The sequence below is a fragment of the Cervus canadensis genome, chromosome 10, assembly GCF_019320065.1.
Source record: "Cervus canadensis isolate Bull #8, Minnesota chromosome 10, ASM1932006v1, whole genome shotgun sequence".
Lineage (NCBI taxonomy): Eukaryota > Metazoa > Chordata > Mammalia > Artiodactyla > Cervidae > Cervus > Cervus canadensis.
This window is the reverse complement of record NC_057395.1, coordinates 56,544,857-56,557,612: the sequence shown is the minus strand read 5'-3', so window position 1 is coordinate 56,557,612 and position 12,756 is coordinate 56,544,857. Positions and strand designations below refer to the sequence as shown.

General features: G+C 46.2%; 1 protein-coding gene across 1 annotated transcript in view; it reads right to left on the bottom strand.

The window, feature by feature from the left end:
- Positions 1-12,756, bottom strand: part of LOC122448912 (piezo-type mechanosensitive ion channel component 2-like) — an 88,547-nt gene that overhangs the window by 42,450 nt on the left and 33,341 nt on the right. The window contains exons 22-28 of the mRNA XM_043480568.1: positions 11,417-11,621; positions 9,948-10,049; positions 8,856-9,021; positions 4,603-4,846; positions 3,243-3,339; positions 1,809-1,971; positions 606-652 (exon numbers count right to left, since the gene is read on the bottom strand). Coding sequence (XP_043336503.1) covers positions 606-652; positions 1,809-1,971; positions 3,243-3,339; positions 4,603-4,846; positions 8,856-9,021; positions 9,948-10,049; positions 11,417-11,621 — 1,024 coding nt within the window. The remainder of the gene's footprint in view (positions 1-605; positions 653-1,808; positions 1,972-3,242; positions 3,340-4,602; positions 4,847-8,855; positions 9,022-9,947; positions 10,050-11,416; positions 11,622-12,756) is intronic.

Below are 12,756 nucleotides of genomic sequence, written 5' to 3'. Positions count from 1 at the left end.
ACATACATGAATGACCACCAAAATCTTCCTGGGTACCACCTGGGGTGTGTGCATTGTAGAGCACTGGAAGATGGATGGCTTAAGCAGAGTAGCAGGTGGCCCCTCTTAGCCAGGGACAGTTTGAATCAAGGCTCAGAGCAAAGAAAGCAAATGACCTTTTTGGGGAACAATGACTTTAGCCAAAGCAGAAAGTCTGAGCTATCAAGAGTTCAAAGTGTCTCTTCCTCATCTAAAAATTACATTAAGTGATGGATCTTTCCAAGAGAAACTCATGTTCTCATCACACTCAAGAGCCCTGCCTTTGTTTTCAGGTTGGAAGAATCAGCCTGCAATTTCTGCCACCTCCATCCACTGATTGACCCACATTCACGGCTCGTTAGTGCCCCATAAGCTGAACAATGGCGCATCTCAGGTCTTAAGCTTTTTTTCTTGGAGAAATTCAAAAATAAGGGAAAGAAAGAAAGAGAAAGAAGTCTGTAACAAAGAAAGAAATAAGCGATAAGATGGCATCTCCTTTGGAAGGGCCATGCTTCCAGGATGAAGAAAGAAAAGCCAGCATAACTGCCTCGTGATGACCCATAGGCATTTTTTCTTGTCTTCCTCACTGTGCTCCAACGCCTCCCTCAAGGACAGTGCCAAGAGCTCAGCACCCCTGTGTGGGCAAAGAAATACATTTAAGAAATCATCTTGTATGTATTTTAAGTATCTTATGTATCTTCCAAGATACATAAGATAAAGGATATATATATATATAAGATAGATATAATCTTATTAGTGTCTTATAGAGAATCTTTGTAGATTCTGTTGGTAAAACGTCACTATCAATGTCAGGTTTTGCACTAAAATTCGAGGTGAAATGTGTCAACCATATGTCAATTCATAAAACAAGATGTGTCCAGCCAGCTGTGCAAAAGGGTTTTTTTTTCTCCTTTCTCCCCAAAGAGCATAAACCTCCAGAGCATCAAGACCAAATTCAGCTCAACAGATTGAGGACAGAACCCCCAACAAACCATGGAGGTTTTGTATGGGAGTGGATGCTTGCAACTTGCCTGAGGATGGGCCATGCTCTAACGGGATTTCAGGATGAGAGGCTAAGTGGAGTTTGAGAGGAGAGCGTGCTCAAGGTACATCTGAATTCAGGCCTGTACCCTGGAAACAGTGGGGGACCCCTTGGAATTGAGTCTGTCTCTTCCCTGGGAGTGGCACAGGTAAGGCTCCCATCATTGCAGGCGAGCATCCTAGGGCTGGTGGATGATCAGTTTGTATCAGATGAGGAACCCACACTAGAAGGGGCTGTCAGGCAAGCTGGCCAAACAGACATGTAAACCAGGGCAGGAGCCTGAGACTGGGGTGGCAGGGCTGCCCAGAGAAGTTCTGGAAGCCCTGAACCTCTGCAGGGCAGGGCTGGTTCTTCACAGAAGTCCACCAACCTCCTCCTTCGACCCTGAGCTGAACTTGGTCCCTTACAGACTTGGGGTTACTGTTGGCAAAGAGAGCTGGTCCTTTGCCCTTGTCCCGCCTCTGTGTTTACAAGTCAGTAAGAGACCTCCTAAGACCTCATGGCCCTGCATAATTTGACCAGGATCGAACCCCAGACTTGGCAGGAAGGAGCATGTGTTGGAGGGACTGCATCACCAGGCAGGGGACCCACTCTGAGTGTCAGCTCTTCCTCTGCTGAGGGGAGGGGTGAGATGAGATGGTCTGAGGGTTCTGTGAGTTCTAAAGGGTGGCGATCCTTCAGCTAAAGCTTCCTTTGTGTCTGGTTGAGCCCCTGACAGCTGAGGTCTTCCTCCTGGCTTTCCTGGTACCTGGATGCTAAGGCTTGAGCAGCTTCCAGATCAGCCACCACGTAAAGGTGGTAATAACTCAGGAAGATCCGTCGCTGGATAAGCAGGAAGGTGAGACACACGGCGTCCCACAGGATCCCCGCCTCCTTTTCTGGGGGTTCACAGGCTTCGTCCTCGGGGATGGCTGCATGGAAGACAGGAGAAACCAGGAGTCTGATGGCCAGGGGAGGAGCCCGGGCATCAGCCTGTGGGCAAAGCCTGCTCTGCTTCCCGGTGACTTCTTCTGTCCTTTCCTCCCCTTCCTGCCCCCACTGGTGATTTTCTCAGGAAGCCAGGAGGTGAGGCCCTCCATCTGCACCAGCCCCTCCCTGGAGCCTCAGGCCCTCCTTTCCCTATTCCCTGAGGCGACCCAGGCAGAGCCCAAGGTGAGCAGCGGAGCTGACAGTGAGGGGGACCGGTAATCCACAGGACTTGAGAGCCAACCGCGCCCCCATCTCAGCCTTGCTGGGACCTCCAGAAACCTACTCCCCATGGCCATGGCACTAAGACCTGAAGCTCAAAGCTTGTTCATGAAAGATGAGAAATGTGATCTCACATGTTTTTTTTTGACCAACTGAGAGAGACAGAGGGAGAGCCGAGGCCAGGATGTCACTCAGAGGCAACAGTTAAAACAAACACATTTCTCCTTCCCCTCCATTCATAAAAGGAGACCGGTGACAGCTCCAGTCGGGCAGAACCCAGGTCTCCTCCCTCTCCAAACAGGCCCGAAGCCCAGGAGTCAGCACCGTGGCTGGGGTTTCGCAAACCCCACGGAAGTGCTGTTGGCACAGACCTGGAATCGCCCCCAAAGCCCAGGGCCACAGACCGGAGGGCACCGTGCCCTTAACTCAGCTTGAGGGTGCAAGGCAGAACCACCCTGCTCTCTCTCCCTGCTTTTCATCTGGCGCCTGGCTTTTCTCCGAGAGAATGGAGGTCTCCTAATTTCTACTGGGGTCTCCTCCATCTCCCATCAGAGAGTGGTCTGGCAAAGCAGTCAATCACAGCCCTGAACCTGGACTGGATCTGGAGTCCAGATAACACAATAATAATAATAAATAGCTGTCAGGACCCAGTAAGGAGTGACTGGGGTCATTGGCACGTAGGCTGGGCATTAGGTGACTGGGGGACAGGAGCTGGTTTTCTCAGGATGAGCTGATGAGAACCTGGTTCTGCAGGAGAACGTCTTGGTGTATGCCCCCATTCCTTCTGGCAATTTCACAAAAGAAATGTACATACACCCACACACAGGTAGGCCAAAGATGGCAGAAGGCACTGTTAGATCTCGGGCAGGGGTGGGTGGCCATTGTGCAATTCTCTCCACTCTTCTGTGCCTTCCATCTTCCTGTTCTGATGACACACGTGGGCTCTGCATGGGCTGTGCTGGACTGGGGGTGGGAGGGGGTTGGCGGCACTTACCTAACTGGTAACCTGGGACCGTGCAGGATAGGCCAAAAGTGTGGACCAGCCAGCAGTGTGATTTGAGTAAGGCCTCCAGGTACACGCACGCGCCGACCTGCGAGAGAGGAGGAAAGACATGCTGCCTGCTCCATTCCCAGCGTGGATTTGCTGTTCAGTGTCATCTACCATTTGTCTCCCTAGTTGTAACATCCAATGCGCTGGTCCCCGAGAAGAGCAGCATTTGGCCATCCAGCCTGGGAGGTCTAATCATGATTCTTCCCAAGAACACAAGGAGGGGTTAGCCCAGAGGCCATGGAAGCTTCTTCCATGTCAATAGGAACCCAGCGACAGCAGTCCAGCGGCCATGAGCAACGGCGTGGCCCCGAGTGGATCACTGCCCTTCCCTCCCATGATTCCCCATGTTCTCATCTGCAAAGTCACCATGTCATCTCTGGAGACTCCTTCCCACTCTCACAACCTGTGATTTTATAAGGAAGACCTACGAGCCATTAGGAGGATGAAGTCCTAAGATGTATGACAGGAAAGGACACGGTGGTATCCCCACTGTGGCCATGGAGATGCAATAAGATAAACTGAGGTGATGATTATCACCATTCCAGTAAAAGCTGGTTTGTTTCATAGGCAATCACTTGGAACTTTTCAAGCCAATGAGGACCAATATTCTTAAGGATGACCTGAGGCTTGTAGACCTCCAAAGAATGACTCCATTCTGCTGAGCAAAGTCCTAATGTGTCCCTGGGTTGCGAGTTGTGCCCGAGGCACAGCCAGTCAGACAAACAACCAGCACTGGGATCTGGAGACAGGGCTCCCAGGGTCTGCTAGACCAGGGGGTGGTACTGGACTGGCCTCTTCTGGTACTTCTCTGTCTGCATCTCTTGTGTGGAAGCCTTAAGTTCTACCAACCCAAGATGGAGGCAGGGAGGGAGGCCCCTTCCAGTTTCAGACCTATGACTTTCCTAGCCCTCACACTGCTGCATTAATCTTCGCCGTTCTGTGTTATTGCACTTCTCCCTTTGAAATGTGAGCACGGTCCCGCGCAATGAACACAGGTTCTCTGGAGCATCGTCTAAGGTGATTAGCTAGACCATAAAGCATGTTTTCTGTTGCGTGTCCTCCCCTTCCCTTCTTGATTTCCTTGGGTTCAGAGCTCTTCAACATCAAAAGCTACTCCCCAAAGCACGGCAGCATCGTGCGTGACACACGGCGGATCGTTTTACCTCTTTCCACCTTTGGTAAACATATCTTTGAAAAAGGCCTTTTAAGATGACTGTTGGTTTTGGCAGTACCTTTTTTAGGGTATTAAGACAGTCAGGCTAGGAAAACAAAGAGCAGCCTTGAGAGAGGGACTATCCCATACCGAAAGGAAAGTCTTCACAGCAACCACCAGCGCCGAGTAGGCGACCAGGCAGTCCCACGGCTGGAGGATGGTCTTTGCCGGCTGCAGGAGGAGATGGCTCCCTTGCAGCATGAAATATCCAAAGGCCGCCAGGTACCCAACATTCAGGATGTGGATCCGTGTCATTCCCGCAAGAAACACCAGGCAAAGCACAAACCAGAAGTGATAGCGAAAAACAGCGACCTTGACCATGTCCAGATAGGAGCTGGAAGATTGAAGAGGCCAGTGAAAAGGAAAGATGATGTCATTTAACAGACACAAAGGTACCTCCCCCAGGTCATCTTAAAATAGAAGGAAACACAGAAAACAGACAGAGAGAGAAATGCAGCGAGCAGGAGACCCTCAGAGACCCATGGCCACACCCATGAGATGGGAACATCCTTGAGCCTAGGGTCTTTGGCAGTGTCAGGCTTATCAAGGTGCAGACTGCATTCAAGGGTATAGTTCTTTGAGGTTTGACAAATGAATACCGTCTTGTAACCACCATCCTGATCAAGATACAGAATATTTCCATCAGCCTCGAATTTCCCTGTGCCCGTTGTAGCCAATCCTCTCCCCCAACCTCCAGGCAACCAGCAATGTTTTCTGTCCCTGTAGTCTTGTCTTTTCCAAAACAGCACGCACACAGCCCCAGGCAGCGTGTCACCTTTTGTGTGCGTGAGTCCCACTGGGTTGCCAAGCGTGTCAGTAAGTTGTCCCTTTTTACTGCTGAGTGGTGGTTCGTGGTATGGATGCGCCACAATTTAGCCACTCACCAGTTAATGGACATTTGGGTTGTTTCCAGTTTTCGGTGATTATGAGTAAAGCTGCTATAAACATTCATGGGCAGGTTTTTGTGTGGAACTAAGTTTCCATTTCACTTGGGTAAATACCTGTGAGTGCAGTGGCTGGGTTACACAGCCAACGTACATTTCACATGAGAAGAAACCTGCCAGAAAATAAGGTCCTGGTGAATAGCACAGGGAACTATATTTAATAACTTCTAAAAAGGAATTTATTGGTTGCCAAGGGGGAGGGTTTGGGGAGAGATGGAGTAAGAGGTTGGGGTTAGCAGATATAAGCTTTTATATATAGAATAGATAAACAAGGTCCTACTGTAGGGCACAGAGAATTATATATCCTTTGATAAATCATAATGGAAAAGAATATTTTTAAAAGGTATATATGTGTATAACTGAATCACTTTGCTAAACAGCAGTAATTAATACAACATTGTAAATCAACTACACTTCAATAGAAAAAGAATATATATACAAATGTGTGTATATATACAGTATATATATTTGAATCATTTGTTTTACACCTGAAACTAACACATCATTGTAAATCAACTATACTTCAACTATATATTATATATATATAGTATTATATATATATTTATATATACACACATACTTTATAATAGTCAAAACAGTCTAAATAATTACATGTCAAGGTAATTTCTGATTAAGCAAATTAGGACATATTCAAATGATGGAATATAAAGTAGCCTTTACAATTATGATTACAAAGCATTTTGAAGTCATGAGTAAATGCTTACAAGTCAATGGTAAATGATCTATCTGTGGTGGCTGTTATTAGCAAAAAATTAGAATACAAAATTGCTCACAGGACGTGAACTCTACTGTAGAAAAATTATTTTAAGAGACTGAAAGGAAATATGCTAAGATTTTCACAGATTCTGTCTGAAATTACAATCATCTTTTTTTCTGTTTCTTTATGATTTTCTTTTTTAGATTTTTATTGGCTTATCATTTTATTGGCTTTTATTGTAGTTACTTTAAAATGTTATGTTAGTTTCTACTGAACAGCAAGTGAATCAGCTATATGTATACACCATCCCCACTTTTTTGGATTTCCTTGGGTCATTTGTAAAGATGTGGATGAACAGAGAGACTGTCACACAGAGTGAAGTCAGAAAGAGAAAAACAAATATCATATGGTAACTTGTATATGTGGAATCCAGAAAAACGGTATAGATTATCTTATTTCCAAAGCAGAAATAGGCACAGAGGTAGAGAACAAACATAGGGACCCCAAGCGGGGAAAGGGGAGATGGGATGAATTGGGAGAATGGGATCAACATGTATACACTATTGATACTGTGTATAGAATAGATAACAAATGGGAACCTACTGTAGCTCAGGAAACTCTACTTAGTGCTCTGCAGTGACCCAAATGGGAAGGAAATCTTTATAATTTTCTTATTTTTACAACTTATAGCAAGTAAGTGTCATTACTTTTACAAATTAAAGCAAGTAAGAGCAGAATGAAAGTTGAATGTTATCGCTAAAAAAAAAAAAATTAACTGCCCAACTATCTTCCAAAGTGGCTCTTCATGCCGCCTTCCCCCTAGCTTTGCATGAACATTTCTGCTGTCTAAATTCTTCCCAGAACTTGGTATTGTCAGATTTTCTGTGTTTGGGGTTTTTAAAAATCTTAGTCATTCTGATAAGTATGTTAGTACAATCTCTCTTTAATTTGAATTTTAATTTCCCTAGTGACTAATGATGTTGAGCATTATTTCAAAATATGTTTATTCTCTTATCTGTTTGGATTAAGTGCCTGTTCAAATCTTCTGCCTGTTTTAAAAATTGCATTGTTTCCTTCATATTGAGCTATAGACATGCTTTATATGTTCTGGATACAAGTCCTTATCAGACATGTGTTTCACAAATCTTTCCTCTCTGTCATTGGCTTATCTTTTCATGATCTTAACAGTGTCTTTTGAAGAGCAGAATATTTTTTATTTTGATGTAGTGCAATTTATCAATTTTTCCCTATGATGGCTTGTGCATTTTGTGTCCTATTTAAGAAATCTTTCTTCAACTCAAGGTCACAAGGAAGTTCTCATATTTTTTTTAAGTAAATGTTTTGGGTTCTATATTTGGGCCCACAATCCATTTCAAGTTGATTTTTGCATATGATGCAAAATACAGATAAAGAGTGTCTTTGTGCATTGGGGAGGGGCTCTGGGTATGGACTTATCCAAAAATGTTCCAGGACCTTCGATAAGAAGATTATCCCTTCTGAACCATCTGCTCCATTGATCTAGGTGTCTAGACTTTTACCAATAGTACAGTCTTGGTGACTGGACTTTAAAGTCTTCAAATCAAGTGGTATTAGTATTCCAGCTTTGTTCTTTTTTCGTAATTGTTTTGGATATCCTAGGTCCTTTGCTTGTCTATATAAATTTATCCATTTCTTTTTAAAAAAAGTATATTTGTTTATTTATGGCTGCAGCAGGTCTTAGTTGTGACATGCTGGGTCCTGCATTGGGAGCATGGAGTCTTGGCCAGTGGACAACCAGGGAAGTCCCTATTGATTTCTTTTAAAAAAAAAGAAAGTGCCTGCTGGGTAAAAGCAAGGATCTTTCTTCCTGCTGAATTCCTAGAGCTTTAAACAGTGCCTGGCACATAATAGGTGTTCAATAAATAATTTCAAATGCGAGAATGAGTGGATAGCACAGGGCCAGGGGCCCAGTCAACTTATGGTATGTTTCTAGAAGTGGGGCACTCAGAAATTCATAGAAGGTCATACAACTACTAGGGAAAACTACTTAGCAGTTTCTTAAACCAATAATATGCATTTCCCCCGTAATCCAGCTATCCGACCCCTAAATATTTATCCAGAGAAATAAGACATATGTCCATAGAAATCCTGTGCAGGAATGTTCTCAGAAGATTTATTTATATTAGCTCTGAGCTGGAAACAACCAGCTGATGTTCTCATGGGTAATAAAAATGTGGAATATTCATACAAGGGAATGCTATTCAGCCATAAAAAGGAATGATTTACTGAAACACGCTAAAAAATGGATGGATCTAAAATATACTACGATGAGTAAAGGTAGCCAGACACAAAAAAGCACATCCCACACAATTCCATTCCGATGAAATCCTACAACAGGTAAAATTAAGCTGCAATGCAAAAATCGAGTCAGTGGTGGTCTGAGGAAATAACTCCCTAGGAAGAGGAGAAGGGGGTGTTTCTGGGTGGATGGAGGGTTTGTGCCCTGATACACACCTGCCAGAGCTGAGTGAATCTTACAGTTCTGATCTGGATGTTTCACTGTATGGAAATTAGACATCAATTCAATTTTTTTAATTAAAAAAGAAAATCATAGTAACTTTCTCTCCAAAGTAAGGAATTCTTGAGCCCAGGATGCTAGGCAGGAGTGGAGACTGCCCACCCACCAGGCACCCAGTTCTCACCGGCAGAAGATGAAGTTGAGAACCGGGCTGAGTTGGGCAAGGTCGGCCGGCCTGAGCTCACGGCTTATCTCCACGTTGTCGCCCGCCCGCAGCCTCATGGATGCCGTGTTCTCATCCACAAACACCTGCCACTGCAGGGAGGCCGCAAGGAGGAGCAGGAAGTCAACTGCAAAGACAGGAGGAAGGCGTTGTGGTCCTCAGGAGGGGCTGCCCTGCCCACGGTCTGGACGTCCACAGCACAGCAAGCCACCTGGGGCTAGGATGGCTGAGTGTTTGGGTGGCCTGATCCTCCTCCAGCATCACATGGGAGCTTCGTTGCCCCCATCGCCTTTGGTGGGGCACATAGGACAGGAACACTGTGAGAGTTTCCAGAGGTCACTAGGAGCCCTCAAAGTTCACTCCCCTCAAAGTGTGAATTCAAGCCACAGGCAGAGAGAGAACCACGGCCCCAGGGGACCACCGGATTCCAAGGTGGGGGAGGGGCACACAGTCTGGGTCTATCAGCATTTGATGGATGGATGGTGAATGAAAAAATGAATTTTGCACAGGATCGAATTCAACAAAAAGGTGAGAGGTGGATGAAGAAAATAAAAACATAGGCCATCTCCACAGCTTCCAGTTACATCTTCTCTGTAAGACTCAGCCTATGTTCAAGAAGATGGCTGTTTTCTAGACTGAGATGGACAAATCCTGAAAAGAACATGGAGTGCTCACTCGGGGATGAGTAGGAGCTGACAACATCCATGTTTTGGAAGGACTTTCTTTGAGGTAACCCCTGGAAATCTGATTTGCAAATCAGCCATCCACTTTGTATTTAGGGTCTAATTGAATCTCTGGATTTTAAATCATCTATTGAAAAGTCCTACCCCACCCCCAGCCCCATCAGAATAATGCTTATGAATTAAAATTCTCTCCAATGCAAGCATTTTTTAATTAGATTGAGACCTTGGAACCTGGTAACTATATATATTCGCTGAGTACGGTCTGGGTGATTATAAGAAGATGAAATGGAGAAATATTGGAAGGAAGGTTGTCCCAAGTTCTCCAGCACCTGTCCAAGTGTACAGGTACTCAGACCCCCTCAGTACTCACGGAATAACAGATTGGCATCTGGCTTCTTGGCATAATCGGGGAGATATAACCACTTAATGAGATTTGAATGTATTTCTGTACTTGTGGTTCTCCACGGGTAATCTGTAGAGGAAGGAGGAATTGTCTTTTCATCTTCATTATTTTTCTAAAGATCATCAAGTCTGTGTTCTAGTAATGCTTCTTTCAAATTATGTGGAATGACTAAGGTGTCGGATGTGATTTTGGGTCAAGAGAAGGACTTTAAGTTCAGAGGGTGCTAGAAACTGCTTCAGCCTCTGACTCCCATTGGCTGACTTGCTTGGGGACCCCGAAGGGGTCTACCTTGTGGTGCTGAGGGTCCTTCCTGGAGACAGCTGCCCACTCAGGCTCCATCTGCAGGGGGCAGACCCGGGCAGACTCCCCAGTCCTGCTGAGGATTGAGAGGCAGGGGCTGAGCAAGGCTATGGGGTGAGGGGAAGGTGTGATCAGGCTAAAATCTTCAGCCTTGATCTGGGAGAAAAGGGGGGCAAAGGCAGGAGGGAGGGTGATGAGACTGTGCGAAGATAGGAAGGTAAGGAACAGGGAGCGTAGGGGGGAATGAGACAGAGAAAAAGAGAGGGAGGGCAGAGAGTGAGGGCAAGAAGAAGAGACAGGAGGAGAAGAGAGGACATAAGGAAGAAGAATCTCATGTTGGGAAGAGTCGAGGAGGAGCAGGAAGAGACGGGGGAGGAGGAGAGGGGGAGGGGGAGAGGGAGAGGGGAGAAGGGAGCTCTGCAGGGAGAATAGGATGGAGACGATGGACATGTCCTTAGAGAGGGTCACTAGCAGACCACACTTGTGTGAGCCAAGAAAACGGTACCCAAGAAGAGAGCAGAGACTGTCAATTCAACTCAGGACAAGGTTTTTGACTCTTTACTGTATGGAGATAGAAAAGATGACCCAGACCAAAGTCTGCAAACAGGATTCTCCTTGGTCCTGGGCCCCCAAGAACCATTTTCCCCAGTGAAGAGGTGACAGCAGCTGGTACTCCCTTCTCATCCAGCCCAGCTCCCTCATCTGTTCAGTGGGGATGCGGACGTCTGGCTGGCATGACCTGACAGGACTGCTGTGGGGAAGAGCAGGGCAAAGTGAAGGGTGTACGAGATGGAAGGGCATCATTCCTCCCGTTTCCTGCTCTTTTCATTTGAATTTGCTTTTTTGGGCAGAGTTGGACAAACCCTTCCGCTTGTGGCAACTCTGGGTTAGCTTGGTGGGTCTGACTGTGCTGGGACCACACCATGGTGGCTGTTGATCCTCTAGAACCACAGGGCCCAGATATTGGCCCAAACCATCTCTGAGGCCCCATGATTCCTCGGCACAGCAATCTCCCCACAAAAGGCACAGAACCCTAGTTCCTCCACCTGAGGACCTGATACGTCCAGGGCAAAGTCAGCATTTGCCAGGACTCAGTGTTTCCATGGAAGAGTCCCATGGCAGGCAGGTTGGTTTACCTTTGCAGAGAGCAGGAGGCAGCCCCAGACACAGAAAATACTGGAAGATGATCAGACAGACGAGGAAACCACAGTATCTGGGCCAGACCTCAGCGATGGCTTTTCTCCGCCGAAGGTTCAGCAGATAAACCAGCCAGATGATGTGGATGAGGGCGTAGAAATCCATGCGCTGCCCCACGGTGTGGAGGGCTGCTACGAAACACAGCTGGAATGCAGGGCGAGAGATGCAGATAAGGCCATGAACAAGCTAACAGCAGGGGCAGGAAGGGCTGTCTCCCCCCACCACTCCAGGATGAGATGGTGGTTGAGATTTGGGGATGGTGGGGAGCTGGGCTCATTTACTTGTTTTTGCTTTATTGCTTTTACAAAGTGCCCCCACAGCCCAGAAACTCATCACAATCATTTGATGCGTTAGCAAATTGGACAAATTACAAGATCAGTTTGTTCAAGATGGTCCAGAAAGAAAAAAGAGCGGAGTCTCAACTGTGAGAGGCTATGGAGAATGGGGGATAATCTGTGGTCAGCACTGTGGCTCCATAGGGCCCTTGGTGGGTCAGAGGTTTAACAAGACAGCAAGGCAGAGGGCAGGGCCCCTTATAAAGACCCCTAGTCACGAAAGCCGGACATTCCCACTGGCCAGAGATGGGGCAATCTGAGCACTACTGGGGCAACAGTAACAATGGATTAAAATGCTGGAAACTCATTGGCTTCTTGGAAGGGTCCTACAAAACCAACTCCCACATTTGAAAAATTTTAGCATTGTTCTTGACTTAAAAAAAAAAAAAGAACTGTATCTCAGGAAAATCGAATCGCTGGGGAGAGAATGTCTGTCTTCAGAGAAGTCTTTAGTTAAGAAACAAGGAGCTCATGATGGACCCAAAACACCCCCGTCTCACAGGAAACCATGGGGACGCAATCAGCAAAGTCCAGACGTTGAAAAACCCCACAGCCTTTGATCAATTTCCTTGATTACACAAATTGCAGGGATAGAAAGAGAATCTCTAGGTGAAGAGCTCAAAGGATGTATCAACCAAGTGACCAGTCACACTGTGTGTGGTATATTTGGATCCTGACTGGGACAAATTTTCAAGTTATGAGCCAATCTGGAAAATCTGGACACAGATTCGATGTTTAATTTTGAGAAATGTTTCATTTTTCACGGGCAGGTAACAGTCTTGTTTTTGTATTTTGGAGAATTTGCATCTTTGAGAGATAAAGACGGAAGTATTCATGAAGCATGGCCTTTTCTTCAAAATAATGCCTGGGTCCCGGGAGAGGCTTCCCTGGTGGCTCAGCTGGTAAAGAATCCACCGGCAATGCAGGAGACCTGGGATCGATCC